The following is a 26,039-nucleotide window of genomic DNA, read 5'->3' as shown; positions in this document are numbered from 1 at the left end:
CCTATGCTCCTGCACCCATTTTGAAATTGTACCCTTTATTTTATATTGCCTCTCCTCTTGCTTACTACCAAATTGAATCATTTCACACTTCTCTGCATGGAACTTCATCTGCCACCTATCCGCCCATCCCACCAGCCTAAGTCCTTCTGAAGTTCATTATTAACCTCCTCACAGTCCACAATAGTTCCAAATTTTGTGTCATCTGCAAATTTTGAAATTCTGTCCTGTGCACCCTAATTAGGTCATGAATATATATCAGAAAGAGCAGGAATCTTAACACTGACCCCTGAGGATCCCCACTGTATACTTGCCTCCAGTCCAAAAAACAGCTGTTCACCACTATTTCCTATCATTAAGCCAATTTTGTATGCCTGCTGCTCATGTCCCTTTTATTCCATGGGCTCTAACTTTTCTGACAAGCCTGTTAAGTGGCACTTTATCCCACCACTGATGTTTCATGATGAATGTCATCATGGACCCTCTGGGTGGATGAGGGGTTGAAGGATTGTTCAAAGTGGGACAGGGGTGTCCTACTCGTGAGAGTAGACCACAGGATTTCATTTGTGTTTCACACTAACTGAGCTTTCATGATATTAAAGCATCCTGGCAGCAACGTAAGCAGCCGGTCTGACAATGGGTGCCTCATCATCTTCCTCCTCCTTTACATTCTCCTCATTCGAAGATGAATGTTGAGCTGCTTTTTCTTTTTTTTTTGGCATAGTGGTATTGTCGCTGGACTAGTAATCTAGAGACCCATGGTAATGATCTGGGTTCGAATCCCACTACGGCAGATGGTGGAATTTGATTTCAATAAAAATCTGTAATTAAAAGTCTAATGATGACCATGAATTCATTGTCGATTGTCGTAAAAATCCATCTGGTTCACTAATGTCCTTTAGGGAAGGAAATCTGCTGCCCTTACCTGGTCTGGCCTACATGTGACTCCAGGCCCACAGCAATGTGGTTGACTCTTAAGTGCCCTCTGAACAAGGGCAATTAGGGATGGGCAATAAATGCTGGCCTAGCCAGTGATGCCCATATCCCATGCATGAATAAAAAACTCGCAATCCAGGCTGCTATGCTGCTATATTGTGCAGGACACAGCACACCACAATTAGTTTAGACACTCTTGTTGGCGAGTACTGAAGGGCACCTCCACAACCATCTAGACATTTGAAGTCCAATAACTTGTTTGATGACACAACTGTTGTCATGTGGCTCTCTTTGCAATATTTTTTTAATATAAAGTTTCTATAATTTATTGATTTACTATGAGACCCAATGTACAGAGGTAATCAGTACAGCAGAAGCCATGAGCCTAGAAGCAAATTTGCAATTCAGCCCATCTGTACTCAATTTCTTGCAAACACTTGGCCCATTCCTCTAGTCTTCCCTCCAATTTTGAGGGGTGATCTTGCCAATAGGAGACACATTCCATGTGAGCCCAGTCTGTGTCGCAACATAACTCCAGGTTGTAATACAGAATGTTAATCCTCCCAAAAGGACCGTATTTCCAAACTTCCTGCACCTCATCGGTGGGTTGTTCACAGGTGTCACGAGCTTGTTTGAAAATTAATATCACTTGTCCCTTAAGCACCTGTCCTTAAAGTGTGCTTCTTGGAATACGAAGGTCTGGAATACTGCAGTATGAATGCATCATGAAACCTCCCATGAGTAGACCTGCATGAGCCTCTTCTTGTGCATAACAATCATGCACTGATGGACAAATATCCCTTGTGTCTCACAAGGCTGCTAATTAAAATCTACCTGCTCACTTGCATTAATTGAAGGCCCAGCTTCAGGGAGTACGTTACCCACAGGCATCCAAACATGCTTCTGCTAACATGTTACGTTTAAAGAAGAAATCCGAACACCCAGCAATTGACTGACAGAATTACACCACAATATTTCACGCTTTTCAACAAAAACTAACTTTATTGTATATAAAGTGAAATTAAACAAAACAATCAATCTAAATTAACACTATAGCTTGGAAAGACTTATCCTATAAACTCAGTTCTACTTTTTACTTCCCATTCCTCCCTCACCCAACCCGCCAAGAATTTCCTTATCTTCCGAAATCTTGAACGTTCGTTCACTTTTCCTGGGACCAAACCAAAGGTATATCACAGATCTCCAGAATTTACTCTGATTTCTCTTGTATTCCAACTATTCTCCATGGAACAAGATTTCATTGGGGTCCTTCCATTAGCTTTTGGCTAAGCAACCCTCCAATTTCTTTACATTCCTCATGACTCTGGATTCTGCAGTTCCAGCATGGGCCTCCATGCAACTCGCCCTGCACAGTGGCTTAAAACGTCAGATAACATCCCTGCTTTCCAATAACCTGCTGCTATGGTTTCAAACTGAAACCAAGTGATTACTTCCAGAACTCCAAATGCAACAAGGTTAACTGCCTTTTATTGAGAAGATTACTGTAGATTTCTTTCTTTAGCTTCCAACCAAACAAATCTTCCAGTTACGTTTCCCCATTCCAACTTTGTTTTATACTGAATACCAGCTCCCAATCACAGGCTGCTTCATGGATGATAAGCCTACTCTACTTCGGATGTAGGCCTGGCTTTATATCTAGACTTCCAAGGAGCTACAAGCTATATTAGAACCAAGGCTGACACAGTCACTTAGCTGCTTTTCCAAACATCAACCAGTCTTGCCTGCTGACTAAGCCCCAACTGAATTCACAATAATTCAAAACAGAGAATCTCACTAAGGTCCAATCAATTCCATGACAATGGGACACAAAAGACCTGTTCCCAGGTGGAACTGAAAATTAACTACCTTTCAATTCTAAAGCTTTCCTTAATTCTGGGAAACTACATGAATAACTTAAATTCTTTATTGTAACAACTGCAGACATCATGTCTCTAATTCTTTAGCTAAGTAAGCCCACCTGCCATTTTAGGACTCTCACCCCTTTACCCTGACTTTACTAATTAACAGAAGTTACCTTCTGAATTGTAATTACCTTGCGTCGGTGTGGTTTTCCAGCCTCTAGATGGTTACCAGGGTGTTTTCCCACTGAACTTGCATTTAAAATTCAATGTCTAAAATAAAAAGCTATACCCCTAAAACATATGAGCTATGATATCAGGCATATGTAATCCATGTTTGAGCCATCCCGAGTTGCAGTCAAAAAATGGAGTACTTTAACTTCCCACCCACACCCAACATACTGGTTCTTGGGGGGGGGCGATTACAATTCTGAGAATTTATTTCAATACAGCACACCAACAATTCTGTAAATTGATCAAATAGAATTGAAGAACTCCTCTTACTCAACACTTCAATTATATTTTTTATATGTATAATAATATAAATAAATAACAGTTCAATCGACCCAACTGGTTTGTGCTGGCATTTATGCTCCTCAGAGCCTCTTCCCATCTCACTTCATCTAAACCTATCAGCATAACCTTCTATCCAGTTGTCCCTCATGTCCACTTCCACACTGCAGATGTGGATCCAGGATATGATGTTGCCTTCATGGTGCCTGGGTCAAGAATGTCACTGAGCGACTGCAGGGCATCCTGAGGGGAGACGGTGAACAGCTAGTGTTTGGGATCCACAATGGTACAAACAACATAGGCAGAAAGAGGGTTGTGGTCCTGCAGTCTGAATTTAGGGGGCTAAGTAGGAAATTAGCATGTAGGGCCTCAAAAGTAATAATCTCCAGACTACATGCAACTGAGTACAGAAATAGGAAGATAAAGCAGATGAACGCATGGCTGATAAAATGGTTCAGGAGAGAGGGCTTTAGGTTCCTGGGATATTGGGACAAATTCTGGGGGGATGGGGCCTGTGCAAAGCTGATCAGATTGCACCTAAACAGAACCAGGACCAAGTCCCTCACGGGACAGTTTGCTATGCTATTGGAGAGGGTTTAAATTAACTTGCCAGGGGTGTGGGAACCAGGAGATAATATCAGAGAGGAATAGCAAGGTGCACAGAATACTGGGAGAGAGATATAGCACTAGATTAGGAAACATTAAGTTATTTGATGGGGTCAGAGTAAGGGAGAAAGTAATAAAAGTCTAAAACAGGGTTAATGTGCATGTGTGTGGATGCGCGGAGTGCAGTAAATAAGACTGGTGAGTTACAGGCCCAGATTGTCACATGAAAACATGAATTCAATACTGTAACAGAGATCTCACACAAAGAAGGGCAGGGCTAGGGATTAAATAGTCCTGGATACGAGGTGTTCAGGAAAGAAGGGGAAGGGTGGCAGTATTGATTAACGAGAACATTGCAGTGCTGGAAAGAGAGAAAACATACCAGAGTGGACCAGGACAGAATTCATTTGACAAGAGCTAAGGAACAAAAAAGTGCAATTACATTGCTGGGTGTAGTTTATAGGCTACCAACTAGTGGAAAGGATGTGAAGGAACAAATTTGGAGAGAATTCAAGATGTGCAGGAATCATACAACAGTTATAATGGAGTGCTTAAATTAGCTGAATATAGACTGGGATAGTAGTAGTGTAAAGGGCAGAGAGGGCTAAGAGTTCCTAGAGCGTGTTCAGGAAAATTTTCTACAGTAGTATGTTTCCAGTCCAACCAGAGAGGAGGCACTGCTAGAACTGGCTCTTGACAATGCAGTGGGCCAATTGCATCAAATGTCAGTAGGAGAACATTTAGGAGCCAGTGATTATTGTATCACCAGATTTGGGTTGGCTATGGAAAAGGACAAAGAACAATTTAGAGTAAGAATAATTAACTAGGGGAAAGGCAACCTCAATGGGGTAAGAATGGATCTGACTATTGGAATCAAAGGTTGCCAGGCAAAATTGTAACCGGGCTACCTTTAAAAAAAGAGATAGTTCGGATACAGGCAAGGTATGTTCCCACGAAGGCGAAAGGTAGGGCAGACAAATCCAAAGCTCCCTGGATGACAACAGAGATAGGGATTAAGATGAAGAAGAAAAAGTTTGCTTATGACAGATATCAGGTGGTTAAAATAACCAAGAACCAGGCTGAACATGGAAGGTTGAGAGGGGAGATGGAACAGCAAATAAGGGAAGCAAAGAGAGAGTATGAAAAGAGACTAGCAGCTAATATAAAAGGGAATCCCAAAGAGATTCTATAGTTATATAAATAGTACAAGGAGTGAGGCCAATTAGGGGATTTACGCATAGAGGCAGGGGACATGTATTTAATGAATTCTTTGCATCTGTCATTACCAAGGAAGAAGATGCTACCCAGGTCAAGGCGAAAGGGGAAGCAATTCAGACAAATGAAATGTTTAAAATTGATAAAGATGAGGTATTGGATAGGCTGCTTATGCTTAAAATTGATAAGGCACCAGGAGTGGATGAGATGCAGCCAAGGATGCTGAGGGAAGTGAGAGTGGAAATTGCGGAGGTACAAGCCATAATTTTCCAGTCATCCTTAGACCCAGGGTGCCGCCAAAGGACTGGAGAATTGCAATGTTACACCCTTGTTCAAAAAAAAAGGAATAAAGATAAAGCCCAGCAACTACAGGCCAGTCAGTTTAACTTCGCTGGTGGAGAAGCTTCTAAATACGATGATTCAGGACAAAATTAATAGTCACTTGGGCAAATGTGGGTTAACTAATGAAAAGCAGCATGGATTTAAGGGAAAATAGTGTTTAACTAATTTGCTGGAGTTTTTTGACGAAGCAACAGAGAGTTGATGAGGGTAATGCTGTTAATGTGGTGTAAATGGACTTCCAAAAGGAATTCGATAAAGTGCCATGCAACAGACTTGTGAGCGAAGTTTGAGCTAATGTAATAAAAGGGACAGTAGCAACATGAATACAAAACTGACAGGAAACTGATAGGAAACAGACAGTAGTAGTTATTACATGCTTTTCACTCTGGAGGAAAGTTTATAGTGAAGTTCCCCAAGATCAGTGTTAGGACCCCTGCTTTTCCTTATATATATTAATGACCTAGGCTTTTGAGTACAGGGCACAATTTCAAAATTTGCTGACAATACAAAAGTATTGTGAACCATGGGGAGGTTAACGTAGAACTTCAAAAGGACATAGGTTGGTGGAATGTGGCCTAGTGGCAAATGAAATTTAATGTAGGGAAGTGTAAAGTGATTCATTTTGAATGAAAGAATGCAAAGATGCAAAATAAAGGGTATTCAATTCTAAAGGGGGTGCAGGAGCAAAGGGGTCTATGTGCACGAATCATTGAAGGTGGCAGGACAGGTTGAAAGAGTGGTTATTGAAGCATACAGCATGCTAGGCTTTATTAAAAGGGACACAAAGTATAACTAGTGGAAAGGATGTGAAGGAACAAATTTGGAGAGAATTCAAGATGTGCAGGAATCATACAACAGTTATAATGGAGTGCTTAAATTAGCTGAATATAGACTGGGATAGTAGTAGTGTAAAGGGCAGAGAGGGCTAAGAGTTCCTAGAGCGTGTTCAGGAAAATTTTCTACAGTAGTATGTTTCCAGTCCAACCAGAAAGGAGGCACTGCTAGAACTGGCAAGAAAGTTATGTTAAACTTGTAAAGAACAATGGTTCCACCTTAGCAGACAGTGGCATAGTAGTAATGCCACTGAACTAGCAATTCAGAGATCCAGGCATTGTTCTGGGAACACAGGTTCAAATATTACTATGGCGGCTGCTGGTATTTACATTCAATTAATAAATCTGGAACTGAAAGCTAGTCTCAGGAATGGTGACCACAAAATCATCATTGCTTGTTTTAAAAACCCATTTGGTTCACTAATGTCTTTTTAAGAAGGAAATCAGTCATCCTTACCTGGTCTGACCTACATATGACTCCAGACCCAGGGCAAAGTGGCTGACTCCCAGTTGTCCTTGGAAATGGCCTAGCAAGCCACTCAGTTCAAGGGGAATTAGGGATAGGCAACAAATACTGGCTTTGCCCATGGTGCCCACATTCTATGAAAGAATAGAGAGAAAAAAAAATTTGGAGTATTGTGACCAGTTCTGGGCGCCACACTTTAGGAACGATGTGAAGGCATTCAAGAGTGCAGAAAAGATTCATGAGAATGGTCCCAGGCATGGGAAACTTCATCTATGCAGATTGGTTGGAGAACTTGAGGCTTATTTTCCTTGGAGAAGGTTGAGAGGAGATTTGATAAAGGTATTCAACATCGTGAGGGGTCTAGACAGGGTAAACAAGGAAAAACTGTTTCCAGTGGTGGAAGGATCAAGAAGATCGGGCAGAGATTTAAGGTAATTGGCGAAAGAAGCAACAACATCATGAGGAAAAACATTTTCACGCAGTGAATCGTTAGGATCTGGAATGGGCTGCCTGAGAATGTGGTGGACGCAGGCTCAACCGAGGCATCCAGGTGGGCACTGGATTATTACTATCTGAGAAGGAAGAATGTGCATGGCTACGGGACAAAGGCAGGGGAAGCGGTACTTTGTGAGTTGCTCCTTCAGACAGCCAGCGCAGACACATGGACCGAATGCCCCCCTTCTGCACTGTAACCATTCTGTGATAGAAAGGCGATGAATTCAGAGGAGAGAGAACATGACAAAGTGAGAGATTGTATTCACCAAGGATGAGAAGTGAATTGATGCAGAAGCTGAGAGAGGGGGAAGCAGTGAAGATAGTCAGTGAGAAAACTGGCATGGAACTTGGGTGAGATGGAACAAGAAGAGATGCTTAAAGGAGAAGAAAGTGTCAGAGGATAAAGAAGATATACTAAGGATTGATTTGGTGATGAGAGCCACACAGCCACTGTGTTGGTCTGGACAGGACAAACAGTGGAACGTATAGTCAGGCAAGGAGGCTTCAGTTAGAGTTGTTAAAAAAAAAAAGCTGTCAGTCAGGTTTCTATTAAGGCCATGATATCGATGAAATCATTCACAATAACCCTCTTGGATGGCAAGGCACTTGTTCACAAGTCAACGGGCATTTTGGAGAAAGAAGCGATGAGGGGTAATGATAGTTGATCCGATGATAGAGACCACAGAGTCAGTTGTGGGACGGTGAAACAGATGGGAAGGAGGTTGGGCACGATTAGGCCTGAATGGATGTGCTAGACAGAAAGGTCAGCTGCAGTATAGGATAGGGCAATTGTAGTTGCGATAAGGGCCTCAATGGGCCCTTCAGAGAATGCAAAGGAGGCAGAGAGAATAGCTTTAGGCTTATCCAAGAGAAAGTCAAGTCTGGAATGGTGGCAGGAGTGTAGGAAGTTCAAGGTGTACTGAAGAATTGAGGTATGGATTTGGGAGGGCAGAATACCTGACAGGGGAGAGACAAATGGAACCATGACAAAAGGAGGGGGCCCATGAGAGGTAAAGGGAATTGTAATATAAATAAAGAGAAGGAAAAAAAAGGAAGTATAAGTGTTGGGCTCAGATCTTCCTCAGCAGCAGCCAAAATGCACACAACAAAAGACACAGGGAAAATATAAATTACACAAGCCTGGTTACATTTCAATATTTGGATGCCTATATCTTGTAGTTAGCAGGAAACAGAGCAGACACAATAAGAGGGATTCTAGAATTCAAGTCAGAGATTCCATGGTGGAACAAAGTTAATGTAAGTAGGATAGAGATGGCATGGAGCATCAACAAACTTGTCCAAGTGTGGGGACAGATGTGATGGGTGTATGATGTCCAAAAGCTATTTGTAGGGTTTCGAAAGAAGCACTTAAGAAGGTATTTCTGTGGTAATGAAGTTCCAGGAGTGCAGAATCAGTTGCAGGGCAGAAAGGTGGGGGTCACTATATAACCCAGAAGTGACAAAAATATACTTCGGCTTAGGAGAGCAAATCTCTGGTCAGGAACAGATATAGCTGAAGTTGAAAAGCCAGTACCTGTAGAACCAATCGTCAGTCACAGACAGGGTCAGCGAGGAACAGCAGCAGCGGAGGAAAGGCTGTAAGCTGATCAAAGTTATTCTTGAGTAGTAGATCAGAGACATAGTAGCTGAGTCTTGGAGTGTAATCCAGTGTAGTCCAGTACAGAAGCATAGTCTTTATGTCCAGAGAAATGGAGACTAAGCAAAAGCATTTAACCCTAATCTACTGTTTCTAGTGCTGCAATCAACTTTCTATCCATACTGTTACATTTCCTCTTCTATCATTCACACGCTTTTTGTAATAGGCCTCCTGTGAAACGTCTTACTGAACACCCTCTGAAAATCTATATACTTCACATTTCCTTTATTCCCTTTATCTATCCATGACCAGTTGCTTAAAAAAAAAATCACATTTATCTAACGGGGTTTGCCCTTAATCGATTTTTGTTGTCTTTGATTGCCCTAAGCATTTCTAAAATCTCAGTACGTTATAGGAACAGATCTTCCAGTCTCTGGATGGTTGTACCCTGGAAGATGCGCTGGGGACCCCTCGAAAGTCCCAACGCAAGGACTCCGCAGGAGTTGCCTGGGAAGTTTCAACTTCCAATGGGCAATTCACCTGCATTTGGAACACTTCAAAAACGTCCCCAGTTTTGAGTTAGAGACTTCAGAAGGTTCCAACTCACTTATCAGGAAATGTTAGACAGGAAATGTTAGCTAGGAAAAAACCATACCTAACTCCTGGTTAATTATACAACTGATCTGCGCGCCCCCCCGCCCGCACCCCCCCAAACTGACTCCCTGCTGACCCTCCACCCCAACTACCCTCCCCCACAACACTCTGACTCCCCTTCCGACCACCCCCTCACCACAAAACCGACCTCACCACCCTATCCAGCTATGACCCAACCCACCCTGGCACCTTACCCATCCTCCCACTCCACCACCCTACCCTCACCTCACTCGCTAACAAAGTGAAAAGCTATTTAAATGTCACAAAGCTTTTCACTGTGTTAGTGAATGAAAACTTAACAAAATACAGCAGCTAGTGCCTTTAAAAGGGGGCATGGTTTAGCTTCCCGCCAACGATCCTGCCCTATGAAGAAGGACTCCTAGAATAGGTACATTCCACATTATCTTTCATTCCCATCTTGAACAGAGGTGTTACACTGGCTACCCTCACTCTCATGGCAGAAATTGTGTGTCCAAGAATTTTCAAAAATAATGGTCCGGGCCTCTACTTTCTCGTGTTGTGACTTCTTTCAATGCCCTAAGGTGCATGCCATCGAGACCTCCATCAATTAAAATGCCATAAAGCCTATGCTCATCATAACAAAGCAAGGTAATCTCAACCAAACAAAACTGAAACCTCACACTCATCCATCAGTGATGAAAATGCATGGTTAGGCATGCAGCTTGTCTAACAAGGAAATTAGCATTTTGATTAATAGTCCACAGTGCATTCATACTTATATGTAATAAGCTTTTTATCTCTGCTACCCCTAAAACTGAATTACTTCAGTAAACATCTACGATATACTGCCTGCATTATTATGGACGAAAAGGTTTGCCTCAGATATGTATCAAATTATCTAACTATTGCCAAATGGTTCAAATTAAATTAATTTAGATCTTTGGGTATTTTAGAGCTATATATACAAGCTATATACACATGCCTATAGGTGCCATTTTATTCCTTTAGCATTGTGTAACTGGCTTCTACTGGGCTTGTTGGATGACCAGGAGGGAAGTTTCCACTTCTTCCAAAGGCAGTTCTTGGAACTCAAGGCTATGGTCCAAGGCACAAGGTTTCTATTGATAATATGCTACTCCTGGCAGTAAGAACATAGGAACATGAGCAGAGCACTTAACCCTTTAAGCCTGTTCCACTAGTCAATTGTATCATGGCTCGCAGCTCTATTTAACTGGCTTTGCTCCATATTCCTACCTAGTACCTTTCAGATCTTTAATGTATGAATGCAATATAACATTGCTAAATTACTCATTATTTATGCAAGAATGTGGTCCCCAATATACCAATCATTAAAGCATGTTTTTTGTAACTGCTACCAACAAGAGGGGAGGTGGTGGCATACTGCTTTGTCATTGGACCAGTAACCAAAGACCCAGGGTAATGCTCTGGAAATTTGAATTCAGTAAAAAAAAAAATCTGGAATTAAAAAAGTCTAATAATGATCATGTTGTCAATTGTTGTAAAAACCCATCTGGTTCACTAATGTCCTTTAGGGAAGGAAGTCCGCCATCCTTACCTGGTCTGACCTGCATGTGACTCCAGATCCACAGCAATGTGATTGACTGTTAAAGACTCTTAAATACCTTCTGTTCTCAAGGGCAATTAGAAATGGGCAATAAACGCTGGCCTTGCCAGCGAAGCCCACATTCCACGAATGAATAAAAAAAAAATTGCTTCATAAGAAGCATTCATGGTGTTAATAGGAGGCTTTTCTAGGATTCATGGGATGTAGGTGTTGCTGACTAGGCCAGCATTTATTGCCCATCCTAATTACCCTTGAAAAGGTGGTGGTGAGCTGCCTTCTTGAAAGGCAGCAGTCCATGTGGTGTAGGTACACCCACAGTGCTGTTAGGGTGGGAGTTCCAGGATTTTGACCCAGCGACAGTGACAGCGAAGCAATGGCGATATACTTCCAAGTCAGGATGGTGAGTTGCTTGGAGGGGAGCTTCCAGGTGTTGGTGTTCCCATGTCCTTCTAGATGGTAGTTGCCGTGGGTTTGGAAGGTGCCGTTTAAAGAGCCTTGGTGAGTTCCTGCAGTGCACCTTGTAGATGGTACACACTGCTACCACTGTGCGTCGGTGGTGGAGGGAGTGCCAATCAAGCAGGCTACTTTGTCCTGGATAGTGTCAAGCTAATTCAGTGTGTGGAGCTGCACTCTCCAGGCAAGTGGAGAGTATTCCATCACACTCCTGGCTTGTGCCTTGTAGATGGTGGACAAGCTTTGGGGAGTCAGAAGATGAGTTACTCACCACAGGATTCCTAGCCTATGACCTGCTTTGGTAGCCTCAGTATTTATATGGCTAATCCAGTTCAGTTTCTGGTCAATGGCAACCCCCAGGATGTTGATAGTGGAGGTTCAGTGATGGTAATGCCATTGAATGTCAAGGGGTGATGGTTAGATACTCTCTTTTTAGAGGTTGTCATTGCCTGGCACTAATATGGTGCAAATTTTACTTGCCATTTTGTCAGTCCAAGCGTGGATATTGTCCAGGCCTTGCTACATTTGGACATGGACTGCTTCAGTATCTGAGGATGGTGCTGAACATTGTGCAATCATCAGCAAACATCCCCGCTTATGATGGAAGGTCATTGATGATTGATGAAGGAGCTGAAGATGGTTGGGCGTAGGACTCTGCCCTGATGAACTCTGGCAGTGATGTCTTGGAACTGAGATGACTGATCTCCAACAACCACAACCATCTTCCTTTGTGCTAGGTATGACTCCCACCAGTGGAGTGTTTTCCCTGATTCACACTGACTCCAATTTAGCTATGGCTCCTTTATGCCACTCTCAGTCAAATGCTACCTTTATGTCAAGGGTAGTTACTCTCGCCTCACTCTGGAATTCAGCTCTTTTGTCCATGTTTGAACTAAGGCTTTAATGAGGTCAGGGGCTGAGTGGCCCTGTTGGAACCCAAACTGAGCATCAGTAAGCAGGTTATTGCTAAGCAAGTGTCACTTGATATATGAGGATGACTCCTCATATACTCAAATATAAAATTGTACCCTGCTCAGTGTGGAACTATGGCTCCAACTTCCATCATCCTAACTTCATTTCTCTAACAGAAGGTAGCACAGTGACAAACACAGATCAATTATTGTATCAATCTCCACACCTGCTTAAAGATGAATTTAACAAATTATAGAATGGGAAAATTTGGGAGATGCTGATTATATACAAAAAAGTACCTCTCCAGCTAGTAAATGAAATAGCAGCTGACTACTTTAATTGCTGTCCACTCCAATTCAAGTTTTTAATACGTAGCTGTATTAGCTCTCATGGGAAGGGAAAACAAAAAAAAAAGGACTATTGTCCATCTGAAAACATATTTTACCACTGATGACATGATCACTAGTTGTCCACGTACCTTATGCTACATTTAATAAGATTGTTCTTCAGTATTTCATACTGAAGGATTCTCTTCAATTTTCGAGATTACATGAAGTTATCTTTGTTCATTAAGACTTTTAATGTTTAAATAGAGAATTTGAGACAGTCACGCTGTGCACATCCAAATTAACCAGACAAATTTGCTTCTATCCTATGTCAAAATCAGGTACATCAGAAAATGACAAAGCAATATTTGTTACAATGCATATAAACAAATGTGCTGACAAGGTGTCCTGAATGCATCATAAAATAAGGTGCCTCCCACATACCCCAACCCCCACTCCATGGAATTGATATAAATTTAAAGTATTTTTTTCACAATCAACTATAAGCAACAGTTTTAATCGATTCTCAAATAGCACAAGTTTCTTCATGTCCATTCATAGTATCACATGAACAAACAAAACCAAACCATTTTAGGCTGCTAGAATGTAAGGAATAAATGTGAACAACTAACAGTCCAAAAATGTGGTGAAATTCATGCACTTCAGCAACGCAAGCAGAAAATAAAATCAAAATCAAAACTGGCATAAGCTGCAGAAGATCAAAATTATCAAACCAATTTGCTTTGCAAGCCAACGGTTATTCCCTTGCAACTAAATCATTGACTCAAGATTAGGTTCAAATACATAGCAGCAGATAAACTAAAACATTATTTCAGCCGCACGACAGCGAGATTTAATGAATTTATAGCAAGCGTGCAGTTAACAGTTAGTGGGTTGCAATTAGTTCTGTTAATGTGTCTTTCTTGGGAGTAACAGACCTTTTCATCTAATATAAAATGATTTAAAAGTCTTACAGAATACATCTGATTTTAAACTTTTACCCCATGTCCCAAAAAATACCCAAGGTAGAATATTGGAGGCTTGACAAAACACAAGCAGAATACTTTAAATGACTAAGTACAATAATTAGATACATGAACACAAGTGTGCCAGTCAACCAAGTCTTAAAAGTAATTTAGGGTATTAATACTTTGTCTTAAAATTTATGTTACTATCCTCAATTTTTTTTGACAGAAATACATACATTTAAATCTGACCTCCCACAGCTTAAATAAAGACATGTTTTTTGAAATATACTCAGAAACCTTGCTGCAAAGAATGAAAAATTAGTTTAGTCCAATAAATTTTGAAAACTACACAATCCATGCTTAGTCAATGAGTGCACAAATTGAAGCAGCAAGTGTTGGATCTGAAATATCAACCTGCTAGTTACCTGCTTATTAAGCCAATGCCACAGCTTTTGGAAAAAGACAAGAATTGGAAAGTTACTAAAATGAAAAATTCACATAAGGCAACAAAGGCAGTTTAGGTCAAAAGCCAAAGCTAATGTTACCTATTCGACCTGCACCAAAGCTACCTCTATTTTTTTTTAGGTAATGATTAGAGAAGAGAGTAATGTTTGAGGATTGGAAAGTACAGAACATATCAAACTAAATGGGATTAGAGAAAACCTGAGGAAACTACAAATCAGTAAGCCTAATATCTGCTATGAATAAAGAATTGGAAAGCATCTCACAGGGCATTTATAAAATATGTGGACAGAAACTTAGGAATTGCTACATGGTAAAGCAAGGCCCAGGTAGTTCTTCTAGTGGCCACATAACATAATGTAGGTATAGCTAATCATGTCTACCAATTAGTCTAAGACAGGCCAGAGAAGGAGCAAGAAAACACCCAGTGATGGAAAGCTTTGGGAACCATAGGCCAAAAGTCAGCTGTTCCTCCAAAGCATGCTACACTTACCGTGTGTCATAAAGCTATGGCATGATTAAGTCAGTTTGGACTAATGTAAAGGAGATTTGACCTAAAAAATTTTAAGAAAGCTCAAAGGCAGCACACCTTTTTGACAATGGAAATTCTGATATGTGATCATTTAGATTTCAGTAAAGCTTTTGATACCATGTCACACAAGCAGGAAGACATGCAATAGAAGGCAAGCTTCTGAGGTGTACTGAAAAGAATTCTGACAATGTAATCAACCTACGATGTTACCTCTGTTTCTCTCTGCACAGATGCTGCCTGACCTGCTGAGTATTTCCATCATTTTCTGTTCTTATTGCTATTACTGTTAAGAATTAATCAAAGATTTAAGAACCAAGACAGGCACCATGGTGTCAGGGGAATGGATTTGATGTAATATAGAGTAAGCATAGAAAATAAAGGGGAATTGCATAGATTTGGAAAGTGACTGATGAGTAGCAAATAGCATTTAATGTGGACAAATGCAAGATAGTTGGATTGAGGAAGGGAAAACAGTGGTAATATATCCTAAACAGCTCTAGGCTACAGGACACAAAACAGCAGAAGGGTTCAGGGAAAATGGCAGTCAGCAATTAGAGCACAAATCTCACAGGTGATGAGATTGTACAAAGCAGCTCAGCCAGATGTGGACTACTGTGTCTAATACTGGGGGCTGTCGTACTGTAAGAATATCCAGATGTAGGAGTCAGTACAGAAAAGAGCAACCAAGGAGCTGCTTAGCTTATGGCATCCAAACCATATGTAGAGCTAAAGATCAAAAGATTGTTTACCTTACAGCAAAGGTTTCTTAAGGGAATAGATAAATTGAACCTAGATGACATGCTGGATATGCCATAAACATAGAAGTAGGGGATCAGTCACAGGTTTAACAAAGGGAAGATGCACAATTAGTTCAGATTTAACTACTTTATAGAGTAGTCAATATGTGGATAGGTTATATACGAGACAGAGTGGGGAAAGATATGAGAGAGAACTGGATGAATCTTTGAGGCAGTGGTAAAGGAAGGGTATTTGGGACCAGCCACTTGAATGCAGAACATTTTCCATTCTTACGCTCCTGAATGTTCAGGTTAATATTACACAGATGATAAAAATAAATCTCAATATTTAATATAATTACAAGTTGGATATTATCTGATGAAGTGATAAATCAATTCGTCCAAAATCTCTACTGATGGACACATAATTCATTGATGAGTTGAAAAGAGAAATCAGAGGCAAATATTTTAATCAGAGGTCATTAATGAGTATCATTGCTCTGTTGAATATATGAAGACATTTACAGAATCCTGGTTGCTTTATTGCATGAATGTGCCAGGATTCATTTTGCAAAATGCAAGCAAGTAGATCTGTGAATTTAAGATCAAAACCAGCCTGGACATCTATAAAGATTATTTTATTTTACAATTAAAATTTAATAAGATGAACATTAATTTCTACTTGAGCATGAAAAAGGAAGATGAGAATGAGAAGAAGTAAGTTCAAGCCAACTCTGAAAAATAGTACTCGAAATGCACGCATTGAGGCAATTCATTCATGACCAATTCATTATCATTCATCATGTCTTTAAACATGGATCTTTTTTAAAAAATCTAATTTTGAACCATTTAATCATGTCTAAAACTGATAAAGATGGTATTAATCAGGTGCCAACAAAGCGAGAAAAAGATGGGCTAGCATGTTAGCTGTCGTCCCTTCTGTGCACCTCCAAGCAGTTTGAAACTGACAATCCTCCCTGTCCTGTCAGTCAGAGGAAAAAAAGAGGGGGACATTCTTAAATGGTTTAGTTCGAAGATTATGATCTATAAAACATACCTTGCTGTCAGCCTTTACAATGATTCTTCCAAGTCCTCTGATTGGCCTCGGAGCCAGGGCATCCTGTCTTTCTTTAACAAAGGTTGACAGAATCTTCCAGTAGTTACTAATATGTCTCTCTGCAAAGTTCATTAATCCAAAACGTAGGACCAATTTCTTAAGCCCCCAAACTGTTACCAAAAAAAGGATTTAAGAATACTTCATAAAAATATAAACACCAAACAGCCAAAAATAAATTCAGCAATGACAATTTATTTTCATGTTCCTTAACTAGACTAATATTGTTATTGGTTCTCCATTTCAAATGGAACAATAGCTGTACTGCACCTCAGCAGCAACTTACATTTCTATGACAAAAACAGAAAATGCTGGAAAAACTCAGCACGTCTAGCAGCATCTGTGGAGAGAGAAACAGAGTTAACATTTCGAGTCCATGACACTTCTTCAGAGCTAAAGAGAAGTGGAAATGTGGTGAAATTTATACTGCTCAAGAGGGGGGTGGAGCAGGTGAAGCAGGATAGAAAGCCAGCAATAGGTGAGGACAAAAGAGAGATTGACAAAGATGTCATGAGCTAAAGAACAAAGGGAGTGTTAATGGTAGTGGTAAGGACTAACAAAGGTGCTGATAGTGGTGTAAAGGTAAGAAAGCAGAATGCGATAATAGCAGAACAAGGGTAGCATTGTGTGAAAGAACAACATGGAACAAGTAAAAGATGGCCCTTCTGGGGATGGGGTGGGGGGGAGAATAAAAGGGGATTAAAATGGGGGATAAAACCCTGGATAAATGAATAAAAATAAGTGAATAAATAATAAAAATGAATGTAGAAAAAAGGGGATTAAAAAAGGGGTAGGGATAGAGGAGAGAGTTCATTGTCTGAAGCTGTTGAACTCAATGTTAAGTTCAGAAGGCTGTATTTTTACTTTTATTCATTTATCCATGGTTTTAGCCCCTTTTTTATCCCATTTTCTATCCTTTTTTCCCCACCACCGGCCCCTCCCCCTATCCCATCCCCAAAAGGGCCATCTGTCAATTGTTCCATGTTGTTCTTTCACACAATGCTACCCTTGTTCTGCTATTATCACATTCTGCTTTCTGACCTTTATGCCACTATCTTCACAATTACCATTAACACTTCCTTTGTCTTGTGCCAATGACATCTTTGTCAATCTCTCCTTGTCTCCGCCTATCCTGGCCCTCTATCCTGATTCACCTGCTCCACCCCCCCCCCCCCCCCCCCCCCGCCATAAAAGGTATAAATTTCATCACATTTCCACTTCTCTTCAGTTCTGAAGAAGGATCATATGGACTCAAAACGTTAACTCTGTTTCTCTCTCCACAGATGTTGCTGGACCTGCTGAGTTTTTCCAGCATTTTCTGTTTTTGGTTCAGATTTCCAGCATCCACAGTATTTTGCTCTTATATTTCTATAACACCTTTATCATAGAAAGACTTCCCAAGGCACTTCACAGATGTGTTATCAGACATAAATAGATGCAAAGCCAAAGAGGAAATGATTGGAAAAGATGGCGAAAGGTTTTACTGAAGAGGTGACTTGACTGAGAGGGAAGTTGAGAATCAGGGAGGTTTCAGGAGGGGAATTTAGAGCAAAAAGCCCAGATACAAAGGCATAGCCACCAATGGGTAAAGGGAGTGAGTCTGCATTAAAGGCTCAAGTAGGAGGAACATAGATCTCAGAGGGCTGTAGGACTGCATTACAAACATAGGAGGGATCAAGATAGTTGGTAGAGCGATAAAGCTAGATGACATCAGCACATGCGTGGAACCTGACCCTCTGATTCTGAACAAGGCTTCCGCAGGGCAGCATATTGATGAAGCAGAAGAAAAGCAGAAGTATACATCCTTGGCAGAATCCAGAGGTAATGGTTCAAGGGCGGTAAGAGAAGCACACCTGAAGATGCTCAGGTAGCTAAAAATGGAAACTACCAAGCACAGCCACGTTTATCTGAGCAACAGGGGAGGGGCACAAGAAGAAGGTTGTGTGGTCAATTATAGCAAAGGCTGCAGAGAAGTCAAGGTGAGATAATGCACTATTGTTAGTCAAAGAATATCAAGCAACTTTGATTAGTGCCAATTCAGCGCTATTATAAGTGTGGAAAAATGATTACAGTGATTCAAACATGAAGGAGGATGGGCACAAATTTGGAACATGACAACACTTTGTTCAAAGGTTTAAAGAGGGAAGGGAATTGGAGTTCGGATAAAGAGAGAAAATGCTGGAAACACTCATAAAAGCTCATCAACCTTAAACATTAACCCCTCTGCACAGGTGCTACCTGATCTGTTGCCTATTTTGAGCATTTTCTGTTTTTATTTTAGAATTCCAGCACCTGCAATCATTTGGGTTTTCAGATGATGTAATAGTTTGCTAGCATGGAAACCAGGAAGGGAAGATGGGTCATCAGTGTTTTAGTGGGACTGGAGTCAAGGGAGCAAGAAGCGGGTCTCATGAGCTCAGAGAGGACATGTGGGAAGGTAGGGAAGAAAATCATGGGTTTGGAACTAGGGTGGAGGGAGTCTTGAGGGGTGTTTGGATTGGTGGACATAGGAAATGAGATGGGAGGTGCATAAGACAGATGTAGTTGAACGGGTGCTCTTAATCTTAATGAGAAAGAGGCCCATGAGTTCCTCTTACTTGCTGTTGGAGATTACAGTGGCGAGGGCAAGAGGAGGGAGTCATGGATTAAGCAGACGAATGGTAATTCTGTTGCTGTTGGGTTATCTAAGGAGACATTGGTTTTCTTAGTCTAAAAGAGATCTTGGTCTTTCCTTTAAAACTCTTACTTACATAGCTAACTATATGCAAGGTTACAGAACATCAGGAGATAGCTACAACTCCTCTCTTAGATGCTTCTCTCCCATTGGGTAGAATCATCCTAGATTTGCACAAAGTGTGGTAGCGGGTGGGAAAAAAGTTGTTTCACCAGCCAGCTGCAATGGCGGGTTTTCATGCTTTATTGTCCCATTCCCACCTCGTTAATTATGCAGCCACAGGTGGGCTGGCGGGTGGCCTCCAATTTGCCTGCCATGCTGTTACCTCAAGCCTGCTCCACCATTCAATAAGATCATGGCTGGTCTGATTGTAACCTCAATTCCACATTCCACCTACCCCCAATAAGCAAGGGGCTGAAATGTTATCAAGAATCGATCCAGCTCTGCCGTAAAAATATTCAAAGACTCTGTTTCCACCTTTTGAGGAAGAGTTCCAAAGACTCTCAATCCTCAGAGAAAAAAATTCTCATCTTCTCTGTCTTAAATGGCCAACCCCTTATTTTTAAACAGAGACCCCTAGATCTAGATTCTCCCACAAGAGGAAACATCCTTTCCACATCCACCCTGTCAAGACCCCTTGGTCTTAAAGACTTCAATCAAGCTACCTCTTACTCGCCAAAACTCCAGCAGATACAAGCCTAGCTTGTCAAACCTTTCCTCATAAGACAGCCCTCCTATTCCAGGTATTAGTCTAGTAAACCTTCGCTGAACTGCTTCCAACGCATTTACATTCTTCCTTAAAGAAGACGACCAATACTGTGCACAGTATTCCAGATGTGGTATCACCTGTATAACTGAAGCATCCTTACTTTTGTATTTAATTCCCCTTGCAATAAAAACGATAACATTCTATTGGCTTTCCTAATTAGTTGCTGTACCTGCATACTGACCTTTTGCAATTCATGCGCTAGAACACCCAGATCCTCCTGCAACTCAGGGCTCTGCAATCCCTCACTGCTTAGATTATATGCTTCTTTTTTATTCTTCCTGCCAAAACGGACAATTTCACTTTTTCCCCAAATTATATTTCATTTGCCAGATCTTTGCAGACTCACTTAACCTATCTATATCCTATCATAGCTTCCTTATGTTCTCTTCACAACTTACTTTCCAATCTATCTTTGTATTATCAGCAAATTTAGCAACCATACCTTCTATCCCTTCACTCCAAGTCAGCTACATAAATTGTAAAAAGTTGAGGCCACAGCACTGATCCCTGTGGCACACCACTCGTTACATCTTGTCAACTAGAAAATGACCCATATATACCTACTCTTGTTTCTTATTAGCTAACCAATCTTCTATCCATGCCAGTATGTTACCCCTCACACCATGAGCTTTTATTTTCTGCAATAACCTTTGATGTAGCACCTTATCAATCACAGAATTATTAGTGTAGAAGGAGGCCATTCGGCCCATCGTGTCTGCACCGGCTCTCTGAGCATTTTAATTTAGTGCTAATCTCTGCCTTTTGAGTAGCACTCCATAATCTTGCATATCAAATGCCTTCTGGAAATCTAAGTACAGTACATTCACTGGTTCCCCTGTATTTACCGCACATTACTTCTTCAAAGAACTCCAATAAATTGGTGGAACATGATTTCCCTCTCACAAAACATTAACCTCAATTTTAGCACTCCAGTATTTGCTTTTATTTCTCCTAGGAAGGTGATTTCCTGGTTGTCTGGTTTCTGTATCTGTCCAATGTAGCTTCCTTTAGCAGATTTTTCCTTCTGTTTTGTAAACACAGGCTTTCTCAAAGGACATGCCGTTTTAAATTGACCAATGTTGCCACACCCATGGAAACGTGTGATTCAGGTAGGGCATTCTTCACGTCTGTGGACCTTCTTCCTGCCACAGCGGGAACATTGGAAAATGACAGTTGGCCCCTTTTCACTGCACTTCTCTGCTTGCTGCCAGGGTGTACTTTCAGTTTTACAGCCCACAAACTGAACAACTTCATCGGGTTGTTCCTGTGGGATTTCCCTGGTACCCCTTTCAGAGACTCTTATTTTGTCTCCAATCTTAGGTCTGCCTGGCATTGCAAAGCTTTACTTGGTGTTAAATCTTCCCAAGATTGTAAAAAGTCAGAGAGGTTTTTATCTAACACACCTACGACTATTCCATCTCTGACCAAGTCGTCCTTTAATGTTCATGTCAACCAAACTATAGAGATCGTTGCTGAATGAATCTATTCCATCACTCTATTTTTGACGGCATCCATTAAAGTTTTCCCTCTCTATTACAATGCTATGATGGAGACTAAAGTACGAGTCAAAGATTCCGATGATATCCTCGTAAGAGGCTGTCTCTTCATTCACCCTGTCTGGCCAGCATGTTTACCAAAATGCTACTGACAGGATATAACACAGGGCTAACCCAATCTTCATTACTCTTACTTGAAAGATCTAAAGTGTTGTGGTACCAGGCAAAATGCTTTTCTCCAGTTTGACCATTGCTCTGCCTGTCTGGGGCCCTCTACGTTTTGAAACGATTCTGGGAGACGCAAGTTAGAAGTCATTGTTCACCATGGGTTGAGGTTGCCATTCCCCATGCTGATTGCCTTGCTAGTCACAGGGCTGTCTTTGTGTCTTCCTTCTCCAGTATGGTTGCTGAGTTGGCTTGAAGTTCTTCACCCGCTGCTCTCTGCTGCTCCTGGGCTTCTCTTTAGGCAGTTTCTCACTGATTCTTTCTGTTCCTCTGTGGCTGTAGTCATTGCTGCCACCATCTGTTATTGTTGGGTTATCTCAGGGGACATTGGTTTTCTTACTCTAGAGATCATCTTGCTGGAGGCAGTGGTCTTTCCTTCAAAACTCTTATTTACATAACTAACTATATACGGGGTTACAGAACATAAAGCGATAACTACAGCTTCTCTCAAGTGATTTTCACTCTCAATGAGTGACATCACTATGATATAGCGACTGTGTGCGTGTAAGGAGCTATTATTAGAGTTAACCCTTTACAGTAATGAAGAAAAAAAGCCAAAGTTTGTCTTTGTTCTTTAGGTTTGATACAACAGCCAACATAGATAAGCACTGTCATAGATAAGTGATCCCACTGCTCCATAAAAGTGTCAAAATCTGTCAAAGGAGGAGAAAAAGCATAGCTCTATGCCAAAGTGTCACCCTGTCTCAGTCATAGCATTCTTGCTTCTGAGTCATAAGCTGTCGGTTCAGCCCCTGCTCCAGGATTTAAGCAGAGTGCAGTGATGACGGTGTGCTGCGTTGCCAAAGGTGACGGTTTAATGTCTCAGCTTAGTTCTGTCTGCCCATTTAAGTAGATATAGAATATCCTGTGCACTCTTCAAAAAAAAGCAGAAGAATTGATCCTAGTTAACATTTATCCCTCAACCAAGACCAGTGAAACATACAGGGGCAATTCTCCCCAGATACTTTCGGCGCTAATGATCTTCCAAGGCGGAGTGTTGAGCTGAAACGCTGGTTTACCCCATGTTTAGTCTATGATGTCATCTTGATAAAGGAGTTGGTCTAAGCTAGAAACAGCCAGCCGAAGCCTTGTTGAGGGGCTAATTGCCACTGAAAATACGTGTTAGTGCTTGAGGCTCCAAGGCATTTTGATGGATAGTACTTGACTTAATACCCACCAACAGTGACCAACTGTTTGGGAGTAAACACAGCATTAATGAGGATTTAAAGTGCTACTCAAAAGGTACATCATTTTATGCTCACTATATTTCATAAATTCCACTGGGAAAGAAACACTCTATGAGAAGGACACACCATCCGTGGCTAACTATGGAAGTTAAGGCTGCAAAGATTAGTTGTAGGCCAGAAGATTGGGGAAATTTTAGAAATCAGCAAAGGGTGGCTAACAGAAAAGAAAGAGAAATTAAAGTGGGAGAGTAAACTAGCAAAAAAAATATAAAAACAGACAATAAAAGCTTCTACAAGTATAGAAAAAGAAAATGAACAGCTAAAGTGAACATTAGCCCCTTAGGAGATGAGACTGGGAAATTAATAATAGAAAACAAGGAAACTTTGAACAAGTACTTTGTATTTGTCTCCGCAGTAGAAGACACAAAGAGCATCCCAAAAATAGTAGAAAATCAAGCAGCAAAAGGGAGGGAGAACTTAAAACAATCACTGGAGAAAAAGTACTCGGAAAATGAATGGGACTAAAGGCTGACAAGTCCCCTGGATATGATGGCCTGATTTCTAAGGTCTTAAAAGGAGTGGCTGAAGAAATAGTAGATGAATTGGTTGTAATCTTCCAAAATTTCCTAGACTTTGGAAAGGTCCCAGCATACTTGAAAATAACAAATGTAACACATCTAGTCAAGAAAGGAGGAAGACAGGAAGCAGCAAACTATAGGTCTGTTAGCCTAACATCTGTCATTGGGAAAATGCTGGAATCCATTATTAAGGCAGTAGTAGCAAGACGTTTAGAAAATAATAACACAATCAGGCAGGGTCAACATGGATTTATGAAAGGGAAATAGTGTTTAACAAATTTATTTGAGTTCTTTGAGGATGTAACAAACAGGATGGATAAAGGGGAACCAGTAGATGTGCATCGGGATTTCCAAAATACATCTGATAAGGTGCCATAAAAAGGTTACTGTACAAGCTAAGAGCTCGTGGTGTTGGGGTAATAAATTAGCATGGATAGAGGATTAGCTAGCTAACAGGAAATAGAGTCAGGATAAATGGGTCATTTTCAGATTTGCAAACTGCAACTAGGAGAGAGCCACAGGGGATCAGTTCTGGGGCTCAACCATTTATGATCTATATGAATGCCTTGAATGAAGTGATTGACTATTGTAGCCAAATTTGCTGATGATACAAAGATAGGTAGGAAAGAAAGTCGATAGAAAGACACAGAGTCTGCAAAGTAATATATAAATAGGTTTAGTGAGTGGACAAAAATTTGGCAGATGGAGTATAACATGGGAAAATGTGAGGTTGCCTACTTTGGCAGGAAGAATAGAAAAACAGAATATTTTTAATTGGTGGGAGATTACAGAATGCTGCAGTGCAGAAAGGTCTGTTATCCTTATACGTAAATCACAAAAAGTTAGCATGCAGGTCCAGCAAGTAATTAGGAAGGCAAATAGAATGTTGGCCTTTATTGCAAGTGAGATGGAGTGCAAAAATAGGGAAATCTTGCTACAATTGTACAGGGCATTGGTGAGACCACATCTACAGTTTGGGTCTCCTTATTTAAGGTGGGGTATACCTGCATTGGAAGCAGTTCAGAGAAGATTCACTAGGCTGATCCCTGGGATGAATGGGTTGTGTAATGGGAAAAGATTGAGCAGGTTGGGCCTATACTCGTCAGAGTGCAAAAGAACGAAAGATGATCTTATTGAAACATATAAGATTCTGAGGGGGCTTGACAGGGTAGATGCTCAGAGGACGTTTTCCTTCATGGGGGAATCAAGAACAAAGGGGACAGTTTCAAAATAAGGGGTCCCCCATTTAAGACAGATGTAGAGGAATTTCTTCTCTCAGATAGTCAGTAGTACTTGGAATTCTCTTCCCCAGAGAGCAGTGGAGGCTGGCTCATTGATATATTCAAGACCAAGTTAGGCAGCTTTTTGATTTCCAGGGAGTCAAGGGTTTATAAGGGACAGGCAGGAAAGTTGACTTAAGGCCACAATCAGATCTGCCATGATCTTATTAAATGGAGGAACTGGCTCGAGGAGCCAAATGACCTATTCCTGATCCTATTTCTTTTGAGCTTGCTGTTAGGGCTGTGAAGTGGACCTCAAACACATCAGGAGACTTTCTGAGGCACTTTGGCAAGTTTTCATCAACAAACGAGCAACATTTACTCCACAAATTCTCCAAGGACTTCACCTAATCCAACTTACAGGAGCTTGTCAGGAGTGCCCCTTGGTCTGGATGAGGAATGGGTGGAGGATAAAAGGACAGACAAAGCAGCACCACTTATGCAGCAGCAATGGAATGGAGCACAAGTTGCTTTCCTCTGATCCCTGCAGGTTTCTGCTTTAGCACGTCCAGGCAAATTCAAGTTATGATAACCAGCATCTAGTACCAAATTGTGTGCTAAATCCAGATTTTAAACAATGGTTCTCATTAGCCCTGCTCTCATTTAGTAACTGTTTTCACCCTTTGGCTAAAGTAACACCTGTTAAATGGTTATTTATTTCCATACCATTTCAGAGACTGTAATGTTTGGTTCCATAACATTTGACTATACTTCAAAAATAATTCTTTAGACTGTGAAGTGCTTTGGGATCTGTTGAAGACATTGACATGGTTATATAGATGCAAGTTTTTTTTGTTTTTGGGCGATAACTCATCTAAGTAGCCATCAAACAACCAAATAACTTAGTAAAGTAGCCAGCAGACTATTTAACTGTGGGAGGAACAGTGTCCGCCTCCAACATCCACATATCTACATTTCCAATTGCAATCCCTGGAGAACAGACACTTCATGAATTTTCCCTCACTAACTCATAGGCATGCAAATCCATTACAGTATCACTAGTGCCACTCTTCTCTGCTGCATTAGCTTAGATCAGCTAAAGAAATCCAACCAGAGGCTTCCAAGGTCTATACAGCTCAACTACTCACTGCCTAAATGCAGTGTGCCATCAGTATAGCTGCATAAAAATTACTTAAGACAGTCAATGCCATTGAGTTAGTGTGTCAAAGCATAATAACTCATGGTGGTGGAATGCATTTGTTTAGTTCCTAGTAACAACCATGCTGCTTAGGCAAGGTACAAAGCAGAGAACAGGAATTGTATCAGG

General features: G+C 41.0%; 1 protein-coding gene across 3 annotated transcripts in view; it reads right to left on the bottom strand.

Moving 5' to 3' along the window:
* tmem245 (transmembrane protein 245) overlaps positions 1–26,039 on the bottom strand; it is a 209,956-nt gene that overhangs the window by 113,816 nt on the left and 70,101 nt on the right. For 2 of the 3 annotated variants that reach the window (XR_013576178.1, XM_078538661.1), the window contains exons 6-7: positions 16,507–16,676; positions 14,144–14,167 (exon numbers count right to left, since the gene is read on the bottom strand). Coding sequence is in view for 2 of the 3 variants with exons in the window: in XM_078538661.1 (XP_078394787.1) it covers positions 14,144–14,167; positions 16,507–16,676 (194 nt within the window). In the remaining variant the exon portion in view is untranslated. The remainder of the gene's footprint in view (positions 1–14,143; positions 14,168–16,506; positions 16,677–26,039) is intronic. The other variant, XM_078538662.1, reaches the window with a different exon arrangement.

The sequence above is a fragment of the Cetorhinus maximus genome, chromosome 3 (genome assembly GCF_964194155.1).
Source record: "Cetorhinus maximus chromosome 3, sCetMax3.hap1.1, whole genome shotgun sequence".
NCBI lineage: Eukaryota > Metazoa > Chordata > Chondrichthyes > Lamniformes > Cetorhinidae > Cetorhinus > Cetorhinus maximus.
Note: the sequence above shows the minus strand (reverse complement) of the source record. Positions and strands in the feature narration are given on the sequence as shown.